This window comes from Phallusia mammillata, chromosome 1 (genome assembly GCF_965637545.1).
Source record: "Phallusia mammillata chromosome 1, kaPhaMamm4.hap1.1, whole genome shotgun sequence".
Classification (NCBI taxonomy): domain Eukaryota; kingdom Metazoa; phylum Chordata; class Ascidiacea; order Phlebobranchia; family Ascidiidae; genus Phallusia; species Phallusia mammillata.
The window spans coordinates 20,054,004-20,081,680 of record NC_137252.1 but is presented as its reverse complement, the minus strand read 5'-3'; the positions used below and the strand labels follow the sequence as shown (position 1 = coordinate 20,081,680).

Genomic DNA, 27,677 nt, shown 5'->3' with positions numbered 1-27,677 from the left:
TAAAGCAGATGATTCTGGAGTTTCATGCTTTTTTGATTGGTACATTGCAGCGTATTTTAAAGTATTTTGTAACTTGAAGTTGTATATACCGATTTTCACCCCTTTACCCCCAAATATTTGTTTGTTTGTTCACATGTTAATGAGGTCAGAAATACAAGAATTAACCTGCTGAACATTTAAACAGCTGTGGATAGGGTGCTCCTTGTTGGCTGTTAAAAATTTCAGTGCAATCGGCTCAGTAATTACTCCTACAGCCCCAAATATGTTTTTACATGCTGTCTTTTGTCAAATTTGTGCTCGATCAGTGCACAGCTGACGCAATGGGAGTGATTGACGATAGCGGCGCATAGAAAAAAGCCTCTGCTTCACGCATGAACGCAGTCGTCACTTGACCATTTTCTCACTGGTTGGAGTTAAGATGTTACGATGTTAGTGATATTGCGCTGTAAACATTAACGCTGCGGGGTCACGACAGGGACAGGCAATGTGTATGACGTCATGACCGTATTTGCCTGTCGCTCAGTGCACAGCTGACGCAATGGGAGTGATTGATGGTAGTGGCGCATGGAAAAAAAGCCTTTGCTTCACGCATGAACGCAGTCGTCACTTGACCATTTTCTCACTGGTTGGAATTAAGATGTTACGATGTTGGTTATATTGCGCTGTAAACATTAATGTAGGTCAACTTATTCGTGTTTCGAAACGCAGACCGACAACGCAGCACGATTTGTTACACCTGTGTAACGTGACTTCTCAAACTGAAAGCGTTAATAAAAGTGTTTCAGAACAGGTTTTGGACATAAAAAGGCCAGCTAAGCAATCGTATTGTTGGTATTTATGAACTTAACGGCGCCAGGGAACGCTATGTGCGGATTAAGAAATCATAATTCAACAAACAAAGCGCTGCGACTGTTAAAAAACAAGTTTATAAATATGTCTTTAATACGTCAAATGTCATCTGTGCAATTCAAATTCTTACCTAGCATATGCATGCACCATTCATCCTGTTACGAACTCAAAATATATGTGTGTTTGGGGACCCATTGGTTTTTGCTAGCAAAAACAATTATGTTATAACAGGCCACAAAAGTATTGGTACCAGACTGAATGTATCCATCAAATATATATCCCTTACAATTATAATAAATGGTGCATAAATATGGCACAGTTTCTGTAAAATGGAATATATAGGAAAACCCATTCCAGTTTAACTATGATTGTGCCCTATTTTTACTGTTACCAAATCGCATATACACATGTGTAGTATATGCGATTTGGTAACAGCCATGAAAAAGATAGGGACCCAATGAAATGTAGGTGCTAAATATATATTCTTCATAAATATAGTAAATGGTATATGTGATGCATCGTTAAATATGATGTAGTATATATAACTGGCAATATATAGGAAAACCACTATTCTAGTTTTAGTGTGGTATTGTGACAAACGTTAACCTTTATCCGAATTATAATTCAATACCGCCTAATTTCTAAGGCTTTTATTATTGGGGGGCCGTAAGTATTTTTTCATGTTCTTTTCAACAATGCGTCCTCCTTTTTGTGGATGGAAATTTGGTAGCCCTACATAAGATGTGATTTAAACTCGATAAACATGCTTCGGTTTCGTATGTGTCAGGAAAAACTTTGTTGATCTACATAAAAATGAAAATATAAATTTGACTTTTTTGAAAGCCGCGATAAATAGTCTTTAAATTCTAGTTGTCAGCTTTGCCGCCACATGACCATGGGTCAGGGTCAACTTGTACGTATTACAAACACAGTTAAGAATGATTTTTCGTCATAACATAGCTTCTTTATTTTTGACAAATCAATTCAAGAATCAATACTTAAGTCATGTATAAATTAGGCAAAAGGGTATTGTTGAACACTGAGGAATGGTTGCTATTAAAACGGTGTCAAAAGTTAGGATAATGCTTTCTAATAATTTGTCCTTAAGGATCTAAAACTAACTACATTTGTTTACTGTAAATCCGCACAAACACGCATATGGGGACCCATTCGTTTGTGCTTGCAAAAACAATCATATGTGTAGATCAAATGATGTGTATAGTAAATTGGTAAATAGGAAATAGAATATATAAAATGGAAGTATATTAGAAAGCCATCTGTCTGGTTTATACTACTTCGTAAGTGTATGGCAATATAATGTAAACGGGATATGGACAAATGATTTTGAAGTGTGGGTTGATGTTTTCTACTAATTTGTCATTCTAATAAAGAATCTAAAAATAAAATCTAAAAGAAAGAATTTGAAAACCTTTTTACCATGACTGATTTGCATAAACATGTGTGTGGGGACCCCACAGATCCATTTGTGTATAGTAAATTGATAAATACAGTACACCAGCGGTTCCCAACCTTTCTGGTGCCGTGACCCCTTAAAACAGTTCCCAAGTTGTGGTGACCCCACGCATAGGCGTCAAGTTTTACAAAAATGCAAGGTGGTGGATTTAAATTATGACGTCACTAATGCGTGCAGCCAAACGAGCTCCAACTCAAAGCCCAATATACTTTTAATAAAAAGCAAAGTTCGTCAATTTTAACAAAAAAATGTTTTTAAAATAATATTGATTTGGAACAATTCGCTTTAACGTTTTTTTGGTTTAGCAATGTTTAGAAACAGTTTCGTGAAGTCGTTGCTTTTGTATCACCCAAAGTGACCACTTATTACAGAACAATCGCATTGTACACCATAGTGGCCAATACATTCACTGCCAACAATTGTGTGTTTGACGTCATACAAATAAGGCAGCACGCTTGTTCAAAAGCAAAACTTTCGTCAGCACGCTTGTTCAAAAGCAAAACTGTTCCCAAATTTGTTCAGATTTTACGGTGTTTCGTAAGATACCCGATACAAACAAACCCAAATATCCACGGTGTTCGCCACCACCCAGTCACTGCCTATGACCCCAGGGATAAAATTAGTAACATTAAAATTAACTTCTAAATACCGCAAAATATATTTCTCACTATACTTTCTTTTCCTAATACTTGTCTTTCGATGCATCATTGACAGCCTGAAATTTTACAAATTAAATTTTAGTTCTTTGACTATTAAGTTGGAGGATAGTGATATTATCGCGAGAATACAAAACAAGTTGGCAGGTTCTGATCAAGGCAATAATTAGCATTTTGTGAAAACAATTAAGTCTTCGAAAATTAAAGATCCACCCCAGATGTAGTTACTAGTTTACATACTTTAGTAAAACAATGAAGGGAAGGAATGTGGTGCCCAGTTCTTTTGTTTTTTATTTGCTAAATTAGTCTATGGCCTAAAATGAGTTGGGAGCCATTCCCTTAGGCGACCCCAGGCAAATTGTCAGGCGACTCCAGTTGGGTTCGAGACCCACAGGTTGGGAACCGCTGCAGTACACAATGTATAAAACGGAAATATATAGGAAAGCCAACTTTCTAGTTCCATTTTTTTTTACTTTTGAAAACATGACAATAGTAAGGAGGACCCATTCCTTTTTGTTTGCAAATAGAATTAAGTTAGTACAGGGGTCGCCAACCTTTACCACTCTAAGATCTGTTCGGATCAATTTCACTCAGTAAAAAAGCGTTGGGAGCCACAAAGGCGTTTTGCAATTTGAAATGAAATGTCAATATTTTGTCACAAGCCTTTCAAATTTTTGTTGTTAGTTAGTTTTTTGCATGTTAGGCACACATACTTAACTGGTCTTGTCATCCGTAAAAGCAAATTAAACTCCCCACGTAGCATTGGATGTTTTGTTTTTATCAGACGCTGATTTTTTGTTTAACACGTATTGTAAGCCAGGTTTTAACAAACAGGTATTGTTGCGCGCATAGGCGCCGAAAACGAGATGCCGGGTATGCCGCATACCCAAGAATTGGACCAACGTTAGTCATGCGTTTATGGAAATTATATTGATAAGATCCAATCCGTAACACGCACAATTGATTTCAATCGGGGTTATTGTTTCACAACCCATGAATTGTTCGCATTCTTTACAATTGTAACGTCTTCAAGAAGCATTGGAATTTAAACAGGGTTATACAAAGTACAACTAAGGTATTGGCGCTCGCTTACGGGAGGAAGGGAAACGCCGTAGCCCCGGGTTATAAGTCAACAACCACATGATGAAAAACTTTGGAATACAGTCCAATCTGCAAGGACAACGACTGTCTATATTCAACCAAAAAAAACAAAGCTTATTGTTATGTCGCAAACATATAGGTTGGTAGCTTTACAAAAATTGACGTGTCAGCTTATCGAAACTTTCTGGCATTTTAAGGCATCGTTAAAAGTACACTAAACTTTAAATTTAGTAATGCGTCACTTAACTCACTGGGTTAAATAGGCGACACGTTGTAATCGAAACCAGCGACTTTAAAAGGTATAAAACATTATCGTAGTTGGCGACGTATGATGACGTCCGAGCTAAATCTTTTTTATCTTTATTGTTCCGCCTTCCCGTAATTTCAGCAAGTGGGTGAAATGTTTTTGCAATGTGTTACCGCGCACAAACATGCATTGAATTGCAACAGAAGGGTTTGGCGGTGGAATTACGTTGCGTAAACTTATATACTGCAAGCTTTAACATAGTCTCACCACATATAACGACAAAAAATATATTTGGTATTTCATGATGTCATACAATATGGCATACCCGGGAAAAATTTAAAATCGGCGCCTATGGTTGCGGGCACATATACGCTGCAAACCGAAACAATAATCTCACATTGTGTATTAACCCACACGCCGCCAGTTATGCTCTTTCAAAATGTTCGTTTTATAGTAAAGACTCGGTCAATTGTAGCTACTAGAAGCGGGTTCGCTCATGTTATTGCAATGCAATTTTTTTACAACTTTTGTGTTCTTCATAATTGTCGGCATAAATGTCATCAAAACATTTGGTAATTTTAAAAACTGAGCCGCATCAGAGACATCAAAGAGCCGCATGCGGCTGCGGAGCCGTGGGTTGGCGACCCCCAAGTTAGTAGGTCACATAGTGTGTATAATAAATGGGAAATACGACATAGAGTGTATATCATGAAAATATATAGGAAGGTCAATTTTCTAGTTTTGTTTGTTAATAGTGCCAGCTTCCCAAATGACATCCTCTATGAAAATTTGGAGCAGATTAGTCAAGTTTACCAGTGCTATTGCAGATACCACAAACAAAAGGATTGTCCAACAAGGGGCGGTGAGCAAAGACACTTACTTAGTTCCCCCGGTTTGTACAAATACCTTCCAATTCTTAAATATGCCTTCTAAACATTTTATATTTATAGCATATCAGGAAACCTGATTATTCTCACAAGTCAATGCTATTGACCAGATTGTCTTCTTCCATTGAATTGAAAAACAAAGAGCAAATCAAACAACTTAAGGATGCATGTGTAATTGCGAAAAACATACTGGCAAAAGCAAAATTAATGGTTGAGGTAAGTATCACCATAACTTTTGCTAGAGATGGATAGGTAGTTTACTTTGTCATTAACTTTGTTTTAGTTAAATATTTATCTGTCTCACATATTGTTTTTGTCCGTATTTTTTTCTGTCTGATGCTGGTTTGTTATATGCAATTGGTCAAGAAAAAGTGCTTTAATTTTTTTTCAAATTTAGACACATGTTAGTTATTAATCCAAATTCGATCCTCCTGAAGTTTGACCCCGAATGACCCAGCGGTTCACCCATAGGCCCCCAACATGTATTTTTTTTAGAAACGGCTGTACTGACTAACGTACTTCATTTAGGAGTTATATGCTTTGTTGTTTGGTGCAATATAAGTTATTTTAAAGAATTTTGTACCTTAAAAAAAGATTTACCCATTTTCACCCCTTAAACCCCAAAATATTCGTTTCTGTCTAACGTTGGTTTCTTAAATATGTTTGGTCAAGAAAAAGTGCTTTAAATTTATTCAAATTTGCACAGATTTTAGTTATTAATCCAAATTTGATCCTTCTGAAGCTTGACCCCAAACGACCCAGCGGTTCACCTACAGGCCCCCAAAACGAAAAAAATTAAAACGGCTGTACTGACTTAAGTACATAATCTGTGAGTTTCATGCTTTGTTGGTTGGTGCAATGTAAGGTATTCTAACTTTGTAACTTTTTATTGGATTCACCCATTTTTAATGTGCTGAAATGTTAAACAATTGTTTGCAGTAGTTTTTCGTTTAGTATTCAAAAAATTTGGCCTTAATCGGCCAAATAGTTACGTTTACAGTCCATAATATGTGTACACTGTCAGTCAGATAGAAGTCTCAACTTTTAAAGAAGTAATTCACTGGTTTACAATTAAGGCGGGTGAATGCAGCAGGAGTGCTCAGCTTGATGTCTGAGACAGTTGTGTTGGTGATTAGAAATCAGCTGTTTTTGCGCAGCCATGCTATGTCGTTTTGTTAAGTTTTCACGCACATTTTCAGTTTTGGAAAATTGTGTTTAAAAACTGACCTTGAACGACAACTTTGATCAAAGCAAGAGATTAAATTAAAAGTATTTTTTTCGTTCTTTTTTAATGTTTTTGTAATTATATGACATTAATGGTGCAAAAAGAATACGGACAAATTTTTTTTATTGTTGGGTTAACGCTTTCAAAAAATTTGTCCTTAAGAATCTAAAAATCACCGCGACATTTGTTTACTGTAAATCCGCACAAATGCGCGTATAGTGAATTGGTAATTATGGGTCCCCTTCCCTGAAGGGGACACATTGATTTTACTCGAATTTGTTTGTTTTTTTCTTTTGTTCTTTCTTCCCAAAGTTTGTCCGCCACGTTTTTCCATCAAATGTTTGATGGATTTGGATGAAATTCACACAGATGGTAGATATAGGTATGTAGATGTGCATTCCACCTTGTTTTTGTTGATAACCCCAGTATTTACCCCGCAAGCCCCCTAAAATGGGTTATGTTCTGCCTAGAGTGTGTCCGACTCATTTTTCCATCAAATGTTTAATGGACTTGGATGAAATTTTCACAGATGGTAGATATAGTAATGTAGATGTGCATCCCACTTTGTTTTTGTTGTTAACCCAGTATTTACCCTGCTAGCCCCCTAAAATAGGTTATTTTCTTGCCGAAGTTTGTCCGACTCATTTCTACATCAAATGTTTGATGGATTTGGATGAAATTTACACAGATAGTAGATATAGTTAGTAGATGTGCATCCCACTTTGTTTTTGTTGATAACCCCCAGTATTTACCCCGCTAGCACCCTAAAATGGGTTATTTTCTGCCTAAAGTTTGTCTGACTCATTTTTCCATCAAATGTTTAATGGACTTAGATGAAATTTACACAGATGGTAGATATAGTTATGTGGATGTGCATACCGCTTCGTTTTTGTTGATAACCCGAGCATTTACCCCGCTAGGCACCTAAAATGGGTGAGTTTGTAAACAATGTTGGAAGTGGCTAAAATTAGTATAGCTTGCAGAGTATGACATTTATAGGTGTCGATTGTTGTGTTCAACCCTGTAGCCCCAACATTTACCCCACAAGCCCCCAAAGTGTAAAACGTATTTGTATGTTACTGGGCACCACAAACGAAAAATTCTTTGTCGCAATAGTCTTACAAGGGCAACCAGTTGTATGTTACTCATTGGTGGGTTGCTTGGTGGACATTTTTGCGTCATGGCAGTTAGGGGTTTGTTAAATCCCTATGATGTCAGAAGCATTAACGGTGGTTGCTCAAAACACTCTAGTGGTTGATTTTTTAAACATTGGCAGATTGGGCTGAAATTTTGCAATACTAATGATTGAGTCATTGAGGTTTCATTTTTTTAGTTTAGTGTCCAACCCCATTTGTAACCTTACTAGTCCCTAAAATGGGTCAGTTTATAAAACAGTGTCGGAATTGGCTAAAATTTGGGTAGCATGTGGACTATGGTTCTCTCTTGAAATGCACTATTTTTAACTTTACATGTGTGGGGACCCAAAAGTTTTTGCATGCAGAAACAACTAAGGTTATAAAAGACGATGGCTAATATGGGACCCAATACAAAATAAGCATAGGAAATATATTTATGTTTTAAAATAGGTTATAGTGTAAATACAACAACAAAATGTGCTAAGCCACCCTTCTAGTTATCGTATAGAATATATAAAATGGAAGTATATTAGAAAGCCACCTTTATAAGTTTTTTTTTAAATTTAGATCAGTGATTCCCAACCTTTCTGTGGTTGTGTAGCGCTTTAAGGTTACACATCGTCACCGCATACCACCCATACTTAGAAAGTATTTTCAATCAGACAACTGTTACATTCTGAATCTATAAATGCAGGGCAAAGCGTCATTTGACACAAAATTGGGTAAATCATATTTTAGCTCTGACATTGTATAAAAGGCATTTAAAATTTAGTACATTTATTCAATGTACCTTTTCCTCTTCTAGTATACCCTAATTCCCTCGAAACTGGTTTGATGGTGGGCACATAAGTGTTTCTGTTTGAGTTAATTCACAACAATTTAACACAAAATATTTTGTTCGTAAAGCTACAAGCATCCTAAATTTGCATGATTATAGCAAGTGATTTACAACCCAATGTTTTAAGTAACAAACTTTTTATATGTCAACTAGGCGATTTGTGTGCAAAAATACTGAATAAATAAAATACCAACAGTTGGGAACCACTGATTTAGATAAATCAAAGCAATAGCAATTCACATGGCAGCTAACTAGTTTGGTAAGGTGCAAAATATACAATTTTTAGCTGAATAAAATTGAAGATTGTTAGATTTGCAGTTTTGACCTGCCATTAAACTCTTTAGCCAGGTGTGACGACAGAGCACATTAATGGAGTAGTTCATTCTGAAATCATTAAATGTGGAGCCTTTCCCTCACCACTGAGTTACAAAGGGTTTCCAAAATCGTGCTGTACATCTGTTAACAATGTAGTCTGCCATGGTATTCCAGATGATCGCCCACTCCTTAACGGTGATATTATCAACATAGATATTACAGTTTTTGTGAATGGTTGCCATGGTGACACATCAGACACTTTTGCTGTAGGCAAAATCGATAAGAGAGCGCATAAGCTAATATTGTCAACACAACATTGTCTAAAACTGGGAATTCAAGCTTGCGTTCCAGGAAATAACTTCAGTAAAATTGGATGTGCAATTGAAAAATTTGCCAATTCTCGTGGCTTTTCAGTTTGTAAGGAATTTGTTGGGCATGGAATTGGATCATACTTTCATGGACCTCCAAATGTTCTACACACAACAAATTCTAGCAATCTTTTAATGAAGCCTGGTATGGCATTTACTATTGAACCTATTTTAATGGAAGGCTCAAACCAAATAAAAAGACTATCTGATGGATGGACTATTGTATCAAAGGACAACTTAAGGTCAGCACAAGCGGAGCACACAGTGCTGATCACAGATACTGGAGTTGAAATTTTGACTTGATGTATTACATGTTCATGTTTATTGGTAATAAATTACAAGCATGATTGTGGTTAAGTGGGCAAGACCAAATTAACCCCATCGCACTCCACCAGATCGGAGTAATAGGTAGTGTTGGCGAGCTGCTAACATAACGTGTTAACAATAGTTGGCAAATAACTGATAGATGGTGCAAAGAGCTTTAGAAATATTAGAAATATAGCAGAATTATGCTAAAAAGCCGATGGTTAGGAATATTTGGGTTAGGGTAAGTTTTATAACTAATTTAATATCTAACCCAGTGGTTCTCAACCTTTCCTGGACCGTGGCCCCCTTTTAAGTAAAGTAACTCTAAGTCCTGTGGCCCCCTGAAAAAAGGGTAATGGCAACCTTTGTTGGAATTCGGTACTAATTTCGGCTTTAAACAAGAATCCATAATCGTAAAAAACCTCAATATGGAAAAATAGTGTGTGAAATAGTCGATTAAATTAGGGAATAAAGTTATTTGCAACACACTTAATTATGCGCATTAAAAATGAAAATAGCTTTTAGTGGGTGTTTCTGGTGCACCTGTGGCCCTCCGGAACACAGCTCTTAAGAAAAGGTTGATTCAGGTTTATTAAAACAGCCTAAACCAGTTCGCGAGTTTGAGTTCACTTCCGGTTTGACTGATTCTAAGTCTATGTACACTATCTGACTCTGAAAAAGAAACATAATGAGGTTGTCTGTTTTATATGGACGTGCAGGTCCAAAGTACATGCATTAAAAACAACTCAGAAAACCTGATCGATAACGAAGGGCGCGGTTGTGTAAGCAGGACTCTGTGTGCACAAAAGGGTGAAAAATGCAAAGTATTTGCTTAACTAAAAGAAGTAAAAAAATGGTGATTCACAAGCTAAAGACTGGCGACCGAATTTATGCACATTAAAATTCAATATTAGAGGAGAAATATTCTTATTCTCAAATTACACAACATCTGGCCAACATAAACCTCCCTAAACCAAATTCAACACAGGTAGAGTCAAGCAAAAGTCCTACAACTCTTTTTATCAGACGTTCTGGCCAGATATTTAAACCTTACTTACTGATACCTGGTCCTACGCTGCAAAAAAATGGTAAGTCAAGGGGTCGTCACTTTCATCCCCAAACCAAAAAAATCCTATACTTGCAACCAATACGACCCATCTCCTTATTAAACACTGACAAAAACTATAGAAAGCCATTATCAACAGGATTAAAGCTCAAGTTGACCTTTTAATTACCTAAGATTAAAATGGTTTTAAGAAGGGGAGGTATATTTGCGATAATCTAATATAGTTGCAACTTTTATAAAGTTCCAGACACCATACTTTCTCTAGAAAATTTCAAAATGTTTGACACCGCAGACTGGAATTAGCCTGTTTGTCTTCTAGTTTGGACAGAATCTTATAAACTGGATTAAATGTTGTTATGCTCGACCTATGAGCAGAATTATGCCGCGGATTAGCCCAGCCAAGAAAATGGAGTCCTACTCAACACCAACATGCAAAAAGTAATGTACAAAATGTCGAAGGTAATTAACCCTTTTTACCAACTGCCCAAAGATATATTTTTATATTTCTTGTTTAAAGTGATTTATATTACTTTGATTAGTATTTTGATTGGCAATCAGAAACTCTGCTAGTGTTTTATACAGCTGTGCCCCTTTCAAGGTTTTGTTTAATTTCAGCAGTATATTTTCCATAAAATTTTTCAAGTCTTTCATTGTGTCTTGCATTACTTTCATTGATATAGTCAATGTCTTTCGACTCATCATGTGCCCTTCGTCTCCTAAAGTTTTTCTTTTTCTCCATCTGTGCTTCAAGGTCCTGTACCATCCTGTCAATTCCTTCTTTTGTGTCTTTTACTTGTCCAGGGAGCAGTGTGTTTATTCCAGCATAAAATGTTTCTTCTCCCATTTCTTCTTTTTGTTGGTTGTACTCTTCCATGTTTGGCTTAATTTGGCGGACAAGTTTTCGGTAATGACGAGCTCCTGCTTCCTGAAACGCTGCCCAAAACATTTTGTAGTTAAGCTTACTATTAAAATGATTACATTAAATGTTAGTGTGTTGTTGATCATTAAAGAGCTCTCTAGGTTATAAGTTATTTGGGTACATCTGCTAACTTTTACTGGTACTTAACTTTTTTAGATTCCATTTTAAATAATTATATCACCAAATGAACCGTTTTGTTAAAGGTACCAAATTTTAAAACCTTATTTAACATTTTTTGTTGTGCAAGTTAGACATATATATATTTATAATGATATAGAACAAATACAAAAATTAACATAAACCAATAGGTGTTGGGGCATTAATAATGGTTTGACAACACACATGTAAATTTTTGACCATCTAATGAAAGAAGACATTACAAGTCACATTATTAACACAATATGTGCAGTTTTTTAATGTATTTGCAAACAATGACACAATCAGGCAATTATATCTTGTATACAAGAAATACGAGCAGAACACACTGCAGAAATAACAAAACATACTTGAAAACCCTTGATCTGGATCTTTTTTCCTTTTTTTATTTGAGTCCCACCGATCAGCATCAGCTGCAGATACGTCCATGACCTTTCTTCTTTCATAGTCAACACCTATCTCCTCACATTTTTTTCGTTTCTTTATGTCATCAAGTTTCCATTCAACTCGCTGCTGTCTACTTTCCCAGTTTGATGGAAGCTTGTTCTTCCGGTCCTCCTCAACAACTTCTGCACGGTTTAGTCTCTTAGACTCAAATCTTCGATTTTTCAGAGACTTCAACTTTTCCAAATGTTTGTTGCATTTGCTTTTGGGAGAATGAGATGATGCACTTGTTTTGTCACATGAACCTTCTATGTTATTTAGTGCTTCCATGTTCTTGATGTCTATTATTTGCACCAAACGCACAGTCGCACAGGCAATGTTTACCAGTGAAGGCGCACAGCTATGCTAAAACCGAACGATTTTTGAAATCGAAAACTTACTTTAATAAATACTTGATTTAAATATTTCCTAACCATATCTTAATGATATAATACATTTCACGTAAGGTACTATGACAAAATAACTTAATATCTTGTAATCTTTAATTTTTTGGTATTATATTGGTATTAATCAGAGTTTTCTGTACTCTTTGTAATAATTAACCTAACCTTCGACGGAAATGTATTATATCATTAAGATATGGTTAGGAAATATTTAAATCAAGTATTTATTTTAAAGTTAGTTGTATACGGTTGAAATGCCTATAATCCAATGCCTCCCCTGGTTGGTGTTTTGGGGCCTACTCGACTGATCCCATGTGCACCAACCAAGAACTCTACAAAGGTTATAGTACTGTTCTTTGTAATTTTCTTGTTAGCCTTAAGGCCCGTTTAAACTGTGCGTATCGCGCTCGCTCAAATCTGCGTAAGCAATGATTTTAAAAGTAATGATGAGAAACTGCACCAAAAATCCATTGTTACGTCATTCTCCTGTAGAAATGGTTTCGGACACGGTCACGCTTCGATGCATGACAAGAAAGGTCCTCTGCTTGTATTCACTCTGTCAGGTATACAGGTGGAAAACACGAATTTGGAGCTGTGCGCATGTTTTAGCTTGTCTGGTTCTGTTTATATGTGTGACATAATTCTTGTTACGTACTCAATTCACGTAAAATAGCGTCTTATTTATTGTTGCGCACAGGTTTTGATGACGAAACTTGGGTTTTGCAAAACGAAATGTACAGTATAATTACATATGCTTCTTTAACATAATGTATTAGCCTCCAATTAATGATGTATTAATTGTTGTTAAATTAGCCCTGGAGAGTTGTTTTTATCTGATTTGCTATTGAGTGACCTATAAGAATGGCAAGAATGTGCTGCATACCCTTTTGCGACAAAAAGGCACCGATGTCAGCCTTTTTCGTGTGAAATCGAAATCGATGTGCAGCAAAAATGATCAAAACTGGGCAGAACAAATGGAAAAAATTATTCTGCTTTCAGGATCTGTAGCCAAGCTTATGAAAAGTAGAGGGGGAACTAAAATGATGAGACGTGCTTGGTTTGCTGATTTATTCAATAAGTGGTTTGACTTAATGAACACAAGAACAAATCCAGGGTACAATCCAGACTTACAGCCATACAGATCGTTGGAAGACCCCAGGCTTAATTGGCTTTCGGACACATTTTTGAAAGAGTTGATTCAATGGAAAAACTGCTTGACAGTAACAGCCTCCGAACAAGCAAAACAGTTTTTGAGCAATTCAACATAGGGCCTACTCATTACAACCCATGCAATGTTAGAGCTTATAAAATTTATGTTGAAATTCTCACCAGAAGGTTGCTTTTAAAATCATTGGCGTAAGTTTGTTTGTTTCATTTTTTCTGTCTGGCTTCGCGCTTGACTGATTTCGGGCGCTCAAGTCTCGTAGAAATGAGCGAGCGATCGCCTACCGAGCGTTTTTCTGCGTATCAGGCAGCTTGAACCTGCGCAAACGGTTTGTATTATCGCTGTGTGCGGGGAATCAAAGCCTTTCGTTTGTTGATTGTGATGCAATAAATGACTATTGCAAGCAGAGGAAACTCTTTAATATATCCAAAAAACTTTAATCTCTCACAGAAGCACTATTTAAACTGCACAAGATTGCAGTATACCTTCGGAGTTCCAGATCAAATCGCTTCACGAAATTATTTCGATTAAAGAATAATTTTTTTGTTAACATAGGGCACAAAACATCAGAATAAAAATAACAGAGGGGGAAATTCGAAGTTGGTGGTTGACTTTAGTGGGAAACCACACCAAAAAGGTTAAGAACCACTGGTATAAGAACTAATAAATAAACTTGCAGGCAGGTAGAACAGTGGAAAAGAAATAACACGTATTCCGATTTGATTCATGTAAAAAAAGTATGTGGTGCATATCTCGACATACAATTTTCTCCTGTGAGGCAAGTAACAGGTCGTATACATCAATGATTTTGCTGACACTTTAAGAGAGAGCTGTTTTTGTCGACAAAATTCTTCTGCAATGAAAGACTTTCTTCAATTTTTTTGATATGGAATGTTTCTGTTGATTTTTTCCAGCTTTAAGCATTTTTTCCGGATGGTGAACTGCAATAAAAAAATAAAGATAAAGTGTATGCTCATTTAACTTGACAATTATGGGTTAAATAAAAGAGGCTTGAGTTTAGTCACCAATAAGCAGTCTAAGTGTTATAAAACAAAGTTAATATTCAATATTAGGGGTTTTAACTGTGCTAAAATTCAAAATAACATCAGCCAGAAATACAGAAAGAGTTGAGTTTAGAAAGGCAGTAACAAGACAGCCACTTACTGTGAATCATTTCAATTCAAATCCAATATACAAGCCCTCATATGACAGTGTGCTGGTCCTCACTTTGCTTCATATAAAGGTAATAACTTGAAATTCTTCTCACTGAAAGGTCTCTTTGCATTGCTTCATTGCCAGAACCTTGATGCCAATCAGGTACTTCAATCTTGATTCTTGGCTCATTTTAGTGTTTAACATATTCATTTTACAGCTTAGAATGCATTTTACAGCTTAAAATGCATTAAAATGCATTTGTTTATCACAGCAAACATAATATTTGCCAATAAAAAACAAATTTAATGCTCCACTGCCATTACCGATAAAACCGTCCGCAATCGGGCTGTGTTATAACACAGGTTCTAAAGATTCTAATCCCGCCCGATAAGAAACGCATTATTCTGTCATTTCTGCGTAACACAGCCGATTTTAATCGGGGACTTCCAGACGGATCGGGTGCATGAAACGTCACGATTCGTCATGAAACCGGAGCTGCAGTTCCACCATAGATAACATATTAATGGCATATTTATTTTAAAAAAATGAAAAAAATGCCGATCAAGGCGGAAATTATACTTGTCAAAATTATACTGCAGAATAAAAAAATAAGTATAATGAAAGTTATCTGTATTATTGTGGTAGGACCATTAAGTAAAAATATCTAGGGGGTGCTGCAGCTCCGCAGCACCCTAGCACGAGCCGCCCCTGCACTTAAGTGGCCCGCGCAATCGTTCGTAAACTGCATGTGGCCCTTTGGCCAAAAAGGTTGGACACCCCTGTCGTAAGTAAACCAAACTGTGTAGCAAGTTAATTCAAATGTGAGCAAAAAATCAGAGCCTGTGAAACATAACGACCACAACGTTTCGACAAGTGCTATTGTCATCATCAGGTTATAAGAAATGAAAACGACAGAAGGCATGCAACTAGGTGACGCACAGCCGTAAAAAAGGGACGACACGAAGTAAAATTCCTGATCTTTGTTCAATTCCGGGTTATGTTTTTGTATGAAATTCAAGAAGCATTAATTTGTATCCGTGTTTTGTGCTGCCTAATACGTATGCGGGTCAGTTTACGCGGTGGGTCGGGTGCTATTGGAGGTGCGAGCAGACGTGTGACTTTGCATTGTTGAAGTGTTCCATTATACGTGTGCACAGGTTGTGTCGGGTTTGACTAATGTATGCCCCGCAAGAGCAAGTTAGACGTTAAACCACATTAGATCGAGACCTTGTAGGCTGATGTTCTTTGATGGGAAAAAGGCGTTGTAGTTTTTTCGTCTCGTGGATAAAAGCGGATTTTCCCTTCGCCAGTGCGGTCCATAAACCGGCCCAGTTCCTTTGCGGAATTGATGGGAAACTAAAAAGGGGAGACGCATTACAACAGCATGGGTTGAATTGGCTGAAGGTTTTGTCCGGGTAGAGAGTTTCGGCGTTGCCGCGTTGCAACATGGCCAACACAAGATTGCATTTGAGATGCGTCGGCGTGAAGCTTGACCACTTGGTGTGAAGCCCTGTGTATGTTGGTTTACGATAAATGGATGTGGAAACTTCGTTGCCAGTATGGAAACTATTAAGACCGCCTCCGATTTATCCACGAGACGAACAAACTATACAACGCCTTTTTCCCATCAAGAACACCAGCCAACAATGTCTCGATCTAATGTGGTTTATCGCCTAACTTGTTCTTGCGGGGCGTCATACATTGGTCAAACCCGACGCAACCTGTGCACGCATATTATGGAACACTCCAACAGTACAAAGTCACACGTCTGCTTGCACCTCCAAGAACACCCGACCCACTGCGTAAACTTTTCCGACCCAGACGTAGGCAGAACTAAACACCGATACAAATTAATGCTCCTCGAATCTTTATTCATACAACAACATAACTTTTGAATACCTGACTTTTTATATTTAAACAATTCGAATTGTGTACTGCTGTTGTTTACAACAGTACTATTATTGATTACTAACACCCGATTTCGGTACCTGGGAATGCTCTTTGAATTGTGTGTCCCAATTTTACGCATAAACAATTCACGAATACAGATTTAATTTTATCGGACCGGTCTTCAAAAAACTACAAATATTCTGCTAGAATAACGCTTGTATTAGTGTATCATCTCCGGGACACATGGGCAAAATGATTTAAAGTTTTTACCCTTAAAAATTGTACGGCCCGGTAACGAACTTCTCGCGGACCGGCACCGGGCCGCGGCCCGGCGGTTGCCGACCACTGAGCTAAAAGATACTTTGTTAAATATGCAACCTGGTGGCGAAACGTATGTGACGAAAGTGTTTTTTTATAATCAGAAGAGATTATAGTAGCCTAAAGCGAATATTTTTAAACTAGTGGAAACACATAACGGGACTTCATGACCCTAGCTGCTCCAGTGGGTTTATTTTACGTATTTATTTTACACATAATTACGTATCGAGCCCGACAGAAGGGTTTGTTAAGTTTCACTACTTAAATAAGTAAAAAACTAAAACGTTTACCACGGGGAATAAAGCCCGAGCGTATAAACCAAATACAAATAAGTAAGCCAAGAGCCTCCAAAATATTTATACAATTAAACTCTCTTGCGTGTGTGTTTTAAGGTCATGTTACACAAAGTTAACAGTAAAATAGTGTCGCACCACTGGCTACTAAAGTATTTATTTTCTAAAGTAACTTACACGTTGCATCTTAATGGCTGAATTCGATTCAGGATTATACTGTTTGTCAAACTGAACAAACAACAAACACCGTCCAATGTCACCTCGCTCTGGGCATCAATACATATTGCCATTGCGAAATGTTGCTGAATCAATTTACGATTGCCTTTACAAAGCCTAATCACAAACATAGCTTACTGCAATTTTGACTTTTTTTATGTTAAATGTGACCGTGCTGTTGTTTGTTGATGGAAAATCATGGGTGCGTTTTTAATGTTTGCATGAAGTAATAAGATTTCTCCAAAAGTCTTCTACTGACATTTTGTTTCTGTCAAGTGCATTCATTGGCTCAAAGATGTTGAGATTTGAAGTAATCCGCTGGCAAATGACTGGTATTATCTTCTTTTTCAAGCCACCTGAATGTTTTTTTAAATTGTACATTTCGTCCAATAAACTTGGAAATACAAAACCATAAACTTTATTGTATTTTTCTGACATTTATATGCGCCTTGTGATTTCAATGCGTCTTAGCAGTGGTCGTGACTACATCCGTAACAAAAGATCCTAACCATGGAAATTCCCCCATTCACCTGTAATATATTTGCGTCCCATTCATTCAACTAACAAAATAAAGGGATTGGACCATGTTGTTAGGTTTATAAAATACCGGACTGCTATACCGAGTATGTATTTAGTCAATGATTTTTTTTAAACATATTAGAAGTCATGGTACCTGGGTCTAAACTATGAACAGCATTTCGCAACCACGTATCTTGCGGGTCGTTCCCAAAGAGGCTATCGGACAAAACGATAACAACCTTTTCACAACTGAAAAACAAAACAGTCACTGGCGACAATAAACAGCAACATGAGACCATGAGCTAGCGAATTCATGTCGAATGCATATCTTGATATGAAAGCTTGCATTTATCACTTCGAGAAGGAAAATGTAAAAAAAGTAGTGCTGTATTTAAATACACAAACTAAGTCTACAACCTTAGTTTAAACTTACGCTTTCATTGCTGCCAAATGCTCGTCAGCAAACATACTTCCAACAGATGGCGATCCTCTGGCGTTGAAACACGAAATGCCAGCACTATCCAACTTGAATTTTAGTTCTTCTTTAACGAAACGCGAGTCATCGAGATGATAGAGAAGATACACTTGGGAGCCTGTTTAAATAATATAGTAACGATTAAAATTGACAGAGTATAGCTGTGTTTAATGCAACCCAATTCCTTCCTCATCGACTACAACAGAATAATACGCGTGTTGTGGAAACATAAATCGAGGTTTGGTTACAACGAGTACAATCGATTCTATTGTCTTCAAATACCAGTTATAACACCAAACGTAAAAGGAACCATCCCGTTACAGTCTGTTACCACATTAAAAATACTCATAGCTCTATCAATGTTACACCTCTGCCTATTATGCGCATCTGGAGTCTGCGCTGGTCAATGTAAAAATAACACTGTCACCATGGTCGATTCCGCTTTTAACCCCTTCAAGTCCTGTGATTCGACTGTTGTGTTCGCTGGATGACGAAATTGCGGAGCTTTGTATAGGACGAGTCGGGACATTGTGTTGTTGAACTGGAATCGGACAGCGAGAGTTGAGTTCTTCCATCCTCTGATGTTTCTTTTCTGTTGCAAACAATTAGTGTTTTCCAATTATGCCTTTTTCGTATTTAGTCCCACGCTGACAGGCTTTTATTGCACGTTAAGTCTCTTCGATCATTTTATGGCGGACAAACAGTATATTAAAGTGTTCCTGAGGTATTTAGTATGTGTACATTGGCGCAGCCAGGAAGGGACCAAAGGGGCCATGGCCTCTTCCAAATTTTTGAAGTGGTGAAACTTTATTTCAGTATTGTACATTATTTACTAAATTATTTTCACATTGCATTATTACTTATCACATTGTTACTAAATTATCAAAAAACGACTGTTGCCACCGAGTTCTAAGACGAAGTCCATATATATTTATGCAAGTGTGAAAACAGTAAATGAAGCTTTTCTTGTTCCTGTCGACCCCAGTTTGAAAACCACGTGCTTGATAAAAACGCATCTTATGTAATCGGTATCGGGCTACAACTTTTTGGTTGCCCACGCCACTGTATACGTACAGTAGGATACGCGCAAAAGTAAAACTGTGTTTAGCAGTATTATTTGAGCGATTGCTCTGTACCACCCATAACCGTTAACCAACTTCTACCGATAAACCAGAAAGTCTTTTACCTTAAGCTTTTCAGTACAATTGGTTTCGTAAAATAAGTAAATGACAAAAACAGAACATATTTACCAATATCAGATGCCAGTTGCTTAGCAGCATCATGGCGTTCTATCTTGTTAAGAATCCAAAGCAGTCGTTCAACCGTTTCTGGTGGCTCGCGAATAGAAAGTTGCTTTAATAACGCCATAGCTTTTCCTTGTTCCGCAAGCAAAGGAATCTGAATTTAACAACTGTCCTTTAAATAGGGTGATAAACCTTATGTGTCATGTAGGCCAGGGGTGTCAAACTCGTTGAGTTCAGGGGCCACATTGTAGTTTGGAAATTATGCCGAGGGCCGCATGTGATTTTTTATCCAGTTTAAACAACCTTTTCGCTACGACGGCCGCATTGCAGATCCTTAATACACCAACAGCCGCCAATTACCTACTGGATATATGTATATATATATATATATACCATTTATTGACGCCACAAAATCCCTGATTAATTTCTAACATGATAAACAGATTGAGCTGCACAGTGTGAAGATCAGTTTTAACTGTTTATTACGTCATAATCTATAGTGTGACGCTTTTGGTACCTGTTTTTTCGCATTGTTTGCACACAATAGGCCTACAAAAAGTCTGACGCATATGGCTGCTAGGCTGGTAATACTATTTCCAGTAACACAAAATCTGTTTAGAGCAGTTGATTTTTAATTACATAGCCGCTACATATATTTTAATTAACAAGTTCACGGCCGCACAAAACCTCTCCACGGTCGCATGTGACCTTAAGGCCCTATTCATACCACATGAATTTTTATGTATTAATTAAATTTCTGCAAATGTCTGTTTGAATACCAGCTTTCACTTCGAAAATTGAGAAAAAATTATTATAATTAGATAAAAATCTGACAAAATACTACAATTGTTGTTAAGTGTTCGTGGGCCGCATTGGAGGGCTTTGTGGGCCGCATGCGGCCCGCGGGCCGCGAGTTTGACACCCCTGATGTAGGCTACTAAAAATTAAATACGACTACCTGGCGGTTCTTTTTTCTGTAAATAAAGTAACACGTAGAGTAACTTTAAATAAAAATAAAACTTTTAAATTACTTCGGCACAAGAATATCCATATAATTCCGCCACATGTTTCCAGTTGGATGCAATTGGCATATCTCGATCTAAGTTTTTGGCTAAACCTTCTCGAGCCGTGTATCCCAAATCTCTAAGTAGCATTCTGTCTTTTGGGACCGTATTTTCCGTTGCCGGATACAAATCGGTGGTTTGATAAGAAACTCGCGGCTCCGGTGTATGTAAATAGCAGAAATAGTTTTCGGTTACTTCATACTGTGGTAATTTAGGGATAGTCTGGTTGATATTTGAAAACTCACATCCACCTCTTTTCAGTTCGTCAAAGGAATTCTGATGCATTTCGTTTTTGGTGTAACAATTGATTGTAATATAAAGGCTAATTGCCTACAAAAATTAAGTTGTAACAATAAATTAAAACACGTGCACCAAACTTACTTAACCAGAAAAATTTGTCTAAACCTTTAAAGCTCGCGATTGTTTAGCACTGTTAATGCATGCAACGTTCTTCCAAATCCAACAGAAAAAGCGACACAGTATGAAACTCTATAGGACAGGGGAACCTTTTTTGCACTTCGGACCGTTTTTTTTTAACTAAGAAGTTTGCGTAAGGTCACAGACATGTGAAAAACGTTATACGAAGTGTTGCCACTAAAATACAAGATTTTTTAAACAAAACTCTGTTATAACCAACGCAAAATATGAACACAATTTATAGTAGGATAAGGGAAAATGGCCTCAGCCTACCACCCGGATGATGTTTCACACAGGGAAACCCATTGAACTAGAACACTTGCTTTTGGTACACGCGTACGATTTTGCACACTGCAGATGTTTGCACAAATCCCTTAGCGTGGGTTTGGGCATAGGAGGAACAAAGGCAAAAATACAATAGCCAAATATCTATTTTCCTTACTGTCATTAATGTTTTGCTAAACGACCGTTTACGAGAAAAAATCTCGTGAAAAACGCGGCTAGAAGCTTCAAATAGACTCTAGCGCAGTGGTACTTAACCTTTTTTCCTTGCTGCACCCCTTTCAAATCACCAACCAATTTTCGCTCCCCCTTCTGTATTTGCTTAAATAGAATACACCTAACCAACCTTAATGGTTCAACATCCTCCGCACCCCCTAGGAACAGTTCTCGCACCCCTTGCACCCCTTGCACCCCTGGTTAAGAACCCCTGATCTAGCGTTTAACTCACTGCTACGCATTTAAACTTCCTATTATGCTGTTCTACTGTGTTTTTACCGCATAACAATCGTCAAAAATGTCAAAATAGCTTGGTGTTCACTACATAATAACTTAATACAGACAATAGCGCTTCGTGGGCGCAGGAATTTGAGCCGAGGCTATGATAAGAGGAACCAAATATTGGCGATTGCGCAACCACAGGTGTTTTAAACGTCTGTACGTACATTGTTGAATGCGGAACTTGATTTCACAATGAAAGGTCCTTCGGTAATCAAGCTGTTATTTGTCGAAGGCCTGACTACATTGAAAATCATGGTACATGGAAAAGAATTCATAATCTGCCTACATATATATTTCGCTTTTGTACAAATCCTCTGTCAATTCCAGACTCTTGGTGTCTAACTTTCGAAATGCACTCCTTTGGACAAATCACTGTTTATATTTATGATCTAATAACAAATTTATGAAACAAATGTTGTTGTTCTCTGCCACTTTAATTAGCCTACCCCATTTTGTACCGACGAACACAATGCTGTTTTTGATTGAAGCTGGCGATAACAACCCTTGTTGCTCAAACCCGAGAAATAAAGTTTTACGCTTTGCTGTACAAACAGAAGTGGTTCCGTCGGTTAAATTTGTGGGTATTCCCCTTTAGGTTATCCCTTATCATTTGGTGTAATTTATACTGCTGAATGTGCGCGCGTTGAATTACAGATATAAGGGTGCATCGTCATATAACTATCTCGGTACTTGATTCCTTTAAATGAAGCACCAGAAGAAAGTACGGTACTCTTTCTGCCTATCTTACTTTGCTTAATTGTCCCTGCTTTCCACACACAGCTTGTAGCGAATCCAGATAAATTGCATTCTTTCTTTTTGCTCAATTTACGTGTGTTGATTTAATTTGCCTGTTGCTACTTAGAAATTCTGAAAAGAAGTTTTTCACGAAGGAATTGAGTCGATTTTGTACGGTGGCTGGTACGTCTGAAACGCACAAAAAACGTGGAACACAATGTAAACGCGAAACACATTTAAAAAACAAAACACATAACTTAGAAAAGCAAAATACATTTGGAAAGTGAAACACATTAAAAAAAACATTAAAAAAGGGCGAAACTTAATGTCAGCTCAGTAAAGTTATTGTATTATGGCGTAATATTCTAATTATAATTTAATTATGACACAAAATAATGATAAGATTGTGCTTTGGGCTCAACAACAGGGTTGCCAGGTGGCCTAAAAATCGGTCAAAAAACGATAAATTGGCCTAATTTCACATGCTGTGTCCGACGCCTAAAAATCATTAGGACATTTAGTTTTTTGTCCTAATTTGTCCTAATTTTGCTGATTGAATAATTTTTTGTCTCCTTCTAATTTTTTGAAGGTTGCAAATTTTCTTTTACGATTTTTACATGCCGACAAACGTCATTGGTCGTCAAGAACTGTTGATAATTTGTCGAATCCATTGTCATTAACAATGCACATTGTCACTAAATATCATGCCTTGGCAATGCAAATGCGAGGCTCATATTACGAGCGCGCAAAATCAAAATAGCTGCGCACATCAAGCCAAATGAAATATAAGCAGTTGTTAGGTTGAGTTATTTTGCTTGGTAAAAGAGCACATTGGGATTTACTCTAAAACAGGGGCGGGCAACTTCTCCAGTCGGCGGGCCTGGGAAAATGAAGTACTTGGCGGGCCGGATTCCTGAATCGATATACATTAATCGCGTATTTATCCAATGATTTAAAACGGATTTTTGACCACCTAAACCAGTGGTTCTTAACCTTTTTACAACGGCCGAACCCCTACGATATTCTTCACCCTTTGGTCGAACCCCAAAGTTACATCCGATTTTTAACCCATTTTATTTGAGGGTCATAATTAGTTTTTGTTCAAACTTAGTGGGAACTGTTACAGTTTGTCATTTTGTTAAATTCTGACATAATAATACAAGCAACTTGTTTCATGGCTGCTTTAAATCCGGCAATTTTTGCTTTTACCAAAATAAGCATTGTATTTTTAGCATCTGTACACAAACATGAAAAAGATGAAGTAATAAACATGAAAAACAAACATGAAAAAGATGAAGTTTTTGCTGCCAACAAAACTTCGTTGTTTTTCTGCTTACGAACAACGCGAACAATGCTCTTTGTTACGTCAAAAAAATTTAGCGCAGGGGTCCCCAACCATTTTGCTAGGACGGCCGCATCGCAGATTCCCCAACGGCCCGCCATTTGCCTGCTTATTTTTGTTTTAAAATTCTTGGTTTATGTCATATATTTACCATCTAATAGCGCCCAAAAAGCCCAGATTAATTTCTAGCTCAGTGCATTGATTGAGTTGCACAGCGAGGAGATCAGTCTTAAGTGTTGATGATGTCATTATCTATATTGTGATACTTGTGGAACCTGTTTTGTTCGCATTGTTCGCACACAATAGGCGTACAAAAAGATAAACACATACGGTTATTAGGCTGGTAATACTCTTTTTAGTACCACAAAAACTGTTTAGTGTAGTTTAAAACACCCCTGACTCAGTTTAACCAGAGACTACTAAGCAGAGACTGCACACTGCCCATTTAGCCACGACATAAATGGGGCGATATCTTTGCCAATACGCAACGGATCGAACTAAAATTTTGTATATAAGTTTGAATTAAGTATTCAGATTTTTAGGAATTTTAATCTGATACTTATTAAACTTCATTTGTGTTTTAAAAATAAAAATGTTCTCTGCAAGTATTAAGATCGGTTCCGCTTGAACGCGACCACTAAGATTTCAGCGTTTACAATGGAAAAGGATAGGAAAAAGTGGTGTTGTCGCCTGTTTTTTTCGTGTTTTTGTGAAGCGTAGGCTTTTAAATCGGATATTAATGGTTGTTAAACCAACTATAATACTTAGATATAAAGGTAAAACACCCATCCAGCCCATGGAAATACAGGCCCAAGGTAGTGGTAGAAAGCGAGATTTCTGATATGACCACATGTGTTCAGTCAAAATTGCAACAGGGGTTGTAACCAAAAATTGTCACTTGCCACTTGCCACCGGTTCAGTGACAATTGCCACCGATTCAGTGACAAGTGTTTCGGTTGTCACCACTGATCTCTATAAACCCTGGATTGCGCTACTGGCCGTCACGGTTGAAGCAAATTGAAGCGTAATGGCGGCTGAAAAGGAAGCCCCAAAAATGCATTGCGGGCAATGGGGAGAGAGTGGAAAAATGACGATAATTTTTGTTTTAGGCATTTGTATAGCGATTTTTGCAGATATGATTTGTAGATTAATAGGACGCATGTATTGGAGTGTGTAATAACCTATAAATATGCGTAGATTGACTGTGATGTGTATTAGTGTAGGTGTACTGGATTTACGTTATTAAGTTAGTGTTGAAATAAATCATTACTAAGTGGAAATAAATGTTTTATTATGCAATATAAGTGGTTTGCGTGCTTTTTTAAGTATTTTAGACATGAATCCAACAAGATGGCTACTTCCTTCACACAAGATGATGTATTTCTTTGTGTGACATTACCTTGTGCTAATCCAAACTGCTGTTTTTGACTGTTATCAAACTTCAGGAAATTCTGACCAACATGTGGAATAACATTTTAATTAAAATCACAAAAACTAAAATAATATTTCAACTATTTTAACACTATTTGACTTTTTTTTCTTGATTGAGTGCATTTGGTTTGGGTCTTTATTATCTTGCCATGGTGATATTATGAAATTTTGCAATTCTATTTTACATTTATGATAAATTTGTTTCCAAACATTTCAGACATAATAGGGTTTATATTTCTCCAATAAGCAACCTTTACTGTCTCTGGTAAAATTCCACTGGAATGTTTCAGTCTCCTCCCAAACCCTCAAGCTTTATGACACTGCAAGATTAAAATACAGCCTTTTTCGACAACAAATACACTACAGAGGGATTGGAATCAGATTAAATATTTTGCGTGTGTATACTGTTCTATTTCCACTGTGTATGTTTTGTAATCATTTCTGACACTGCCTGTAACATGATATGCTGCACATTTTAAACTTAAACAACTTTGAGGTTGTTGTTTTTTTATTTTGTGAATGCACCATCTGTTATAATGGTGATCATCTAACAAAAAATACAGGATATCTGTATGAACTTGTCTGGTGTATTTGTTGCCTTCAGTCCTGTTTAGCAAGAATTTAAGTGTTGGTGATAACTGGTGTGCAGGTGTGTTTTTGCAGAAAATTGCTTATTAAGTAGAATAAAAACAATATTTCATGATTCTGACTGAAATAGTACATAAATAGGCAACTCATTTGGGTAGTTAAACTTGTCCACCCTAACTGCTATGATGTCTTAAATGTATCTATATGCACATGTATCTCTTTGAGATATTAGAATTTTGTTAACAGTTTGTAGTTTGAGAATTCACAACATTAGAAAAAAATTATTCAACGCATGTTGGTTGCAAACTGAAAAGGGTAGATTAAATGAGCTAATTGTGAGCTTACTAGATTTATGGTTTGTAACATAGAAGCAAAATAATGTTGAACCTACTACAAAAAAACTTTTAAACAGCCATATTTTAGCTCCAAGACTTTGCTGACAATCAAAAACAGCAGTTTGGATCAGCACAAGGTGATGCTTAATAAAGTATCACATCGTCTTGTGTGAAGAAAATAGCCATTCTTGTTGGATTTGTGTCTTAAATATTAATAAATGTATGTAAACTACTTATATTGCACAATAAAACATTTATTACTACTTAATAATGATTTATTTCAACATTAACTGAATAATGTATTCCCAGTACACATACACTAATACACATCACAGTCAATCTACGCATATTTATTGGTTATTACACACTCCAATACATTAATCTACAAATCATATCTGCAAGAATCGCTATACAAATGCCTAAAATAAAAATTATCGTCATTTTTCCACTCTCTTCCCATTGCCCGCAATGCATTTTTGGGGCTTCCTTTTCAGCCGCCATTACGCTTCAATTTGCTTCAAAAATCACCCAACCGTTCAACGGAGTAGCGCAATCCAGTGTTTATAGAGATCAGTGGTTGTCACCGGTTTCAGTGACAAGTCGGTTTGGTTTCGGTGACAAGTGCAAAGAAAATTAATTATTACGAATTGTTCCCGATCGTTGACAAGCTATTAAGTCGCAAGTTGCTGTGGAGTGTGGTGTCTTAACCAGGAGCACATGAGATATGGCTTGATGGAGATTTTCTAAGAAGTGGTGCACAAAAATGGGATTATTTTTTTGATGGGTATAACACTAATGTGTGTGTAATAAAGATCTCTTAAAATTTTTGGATATAGTTATTATAATTTGTGTGTACTGTGATATGTAAACTTTAGGATCAAACTTATTTGTGTGTTTTTTTTGCAATTTTGCTCCTTGTAAACATTATTTTTTTTCTTTGTCAATGTGGCTTTTGCAGTATGGATTATAATAAATAAATACAAAATACTTGAATACATTTCCTGAGCAGTTAGGCAAAGTCCTAGGCCAGTGGTTCTCAACCTTTCATGCACCGTGGCCCCCTAAAAGTACCTTTCGGGCCTCATGGCACCAGTAAGTGGTAACTCAGTAAGACCTGTGCCCCCCCCTAGCAAAAATGTATTTAACAAACTCAACTAAATTATAAAGACCATGACCTATCTGGATAAGTTTTTTTCTAAAAATAAACCACAAAATAGTCGATTAAATTAGGTTATTAAATCATTTGCAACATATAATTAATTCTAAGCTTTAAAATAGAAAACGGCTCACAGACTTTTGGTGGGTGGTTACAGTGAGCGTACACCCATGACTCCCTAAAT

At 36.9% G+C, this 27,677-nt stretch overlaps 3 protein-coding genes across 6 annotated transcripts; 1 reads left to right on the top strand and 2 right to left on the bottom strand.

Annotated features, from left to right (window-relative positions):
* The first annotated feature begins 2,140 nt into the window (after positions 1-2,140).
* On the top strand, positions 2,141-9,448 carry LOC145214630 (methionine aminopeptidase 1D, mitochondrial-like). Of its 3 annotated transcripts, none has more exons than XM_080083205.1 (4): positions 2,141-2,200; positions 5,083-5,219; positions 5,278-5,430; positions 8,758-9,448. In XM_080083205.1, exons 1-4 carry the CDS (start codon positions 2,188-2,190, stop codon positions 9,397-9,399), a joined length of 945 nt encoding a protein of 314 aa, XP_079939331.1. In that variant the 5' UTR covers positions 2,141-2,187; the 3' UTR covers positions 9,400-9,448. The 3 variants fall into 3 exon arrangements, with proteins under 3 accessions (XP_079939331.1, XP_079939317.1, XP_079939322.1); XM_080083191.1 differs by lacking the exon at positions 2,141-2,200 and adding an exon at positions 2,207-4,219; XM_080083196.1 differs by lacking the exon at positions 2,141-2,200 and adding an exon at positions 4,154-4,978.
* A 643-nt stretch (positions 9,449-10,091) lies between these two features.
* On the bottom strand, positions 10,092-12,398 carry LOC145214648 (pre-mRNA-splicing factor syf2-like). The gene is made up of 2 exons (XM_080083218.1): positions 11,894-12,398; positions 10,092-11,401 (listed from the first exon to the last, which is right to left on the bottom strand). Exons 1-2 carry the CDS (start codon positions 12,255-12,257, stop codon positions 11,043-11,045), a joined length of 723 nt encoding a protein of 240 aa, XP_079939344.1. The 5' UTR covers positions 12,258-12,398; the 3' UTR covers positions 10,092-11,042.
* A 1,541-nt stretch (positions 12,399-13,939) lies between these two features.
* On the bottom strand, positions 13,940-19,797 carry LOC145214656 (uncharacterized). 2 transcript variants are annotated; one of them, XM_080083231.1, is made up of 6 exons: positions 19,652-19,796; positions 18,829-18,993; positions 18,360-18,519; positions 18,081-18,175; positions 14,700-17,763; positions 13,940-14,476 (listed from the first exon to the last, which is right to left on the bottom strand). In XM_080083231.1, the coding sequence occupies exons 1-5, from the start codon at positions 19,767-19,769 to the stop codon at positions 17,618-17,620; spliced, it is 684 nt and encodes a 227-aa protein (XP_079939357.1). In that variant the 5' UTR covers positions 19,770-19,796; the 3' UTR covers positions 13,940-14,476; positions 14,700-17,617. The 2 variants fall into 2 exon arrangements, with proteins under 2 accessions (XP_079939357.1, XP_079939364.1); XM_080083238.1 differs by lacking the exons at positions 13,940-14,476; positions 14,700-17,763 and adding an exon at positions 17,770-17,937 and having other exon boundaries at positions 19,652-19,797.
* Positions 19,798-27,677: the final 7,880 nt, after the last annotated feature.

Excerpts from the sequence above, each read along its gene's own strand:
- LOC145214630 (XM_080083191.1), top strand. The coding sequence starts at position 4,120 with ATGATGAAAAACTTTGGAATACAGTCCAATCTGCAAGGACAACGACTG. Across the intron at positions 4,220-5,082 it reads GTTATGTCGCAAACATATAG|TGCCAGCTTCCCAAATGACA; the intron begins GTTGGTAGCTTT and ends GTTTGTTAATAG. Across the intron at positions 5,220-5,277 it reads ACACTTACTTAGTTCCCCCG|CATATCAGGAAACCTGATTA; the intron begins GTTTGTACAAAT and ends TTATATTTATAG.
- LOC145214648 (XM_080083218.1), bottom strand. The coding sequence starts at position 12,257 with ATGGAAGCACTAAATAACATAGAAGGTTCATGTGACAAAACAAGTGCA. Across the intron at positions 11,402-11,893 it reads TCCAGATCAAGGGTTTTCAA|CGTTTCAGGAAGCAGGAGCT; the intron begins GTATGTTTTGTT and ends TGTTTTGGGCAG.
- LOC145214656 (XM_080083231.1), bottom strand. The coding sequence starts at position 19,769 with ATGGCGTTATTAAAGCAACTTTCTATTCGCGAGCCACCAGAAACGGTT. Across the intron at positions 18,520-18,828 it reads TAAAAGCGGAATCGACCATG|GCTCCCAAGTGTATCTTCTC; the intron begins GTGACAGTGTTA and ends TTATTTAAACAG. Across the intron at positions 18,176-18,359 it reads CATTTGGCAGCAATGAAAGC|TTGTGAAAAGGTTGTTATCG; the intron begins GTAAGTTTAAAC and ends TTTGTTTTTCAG.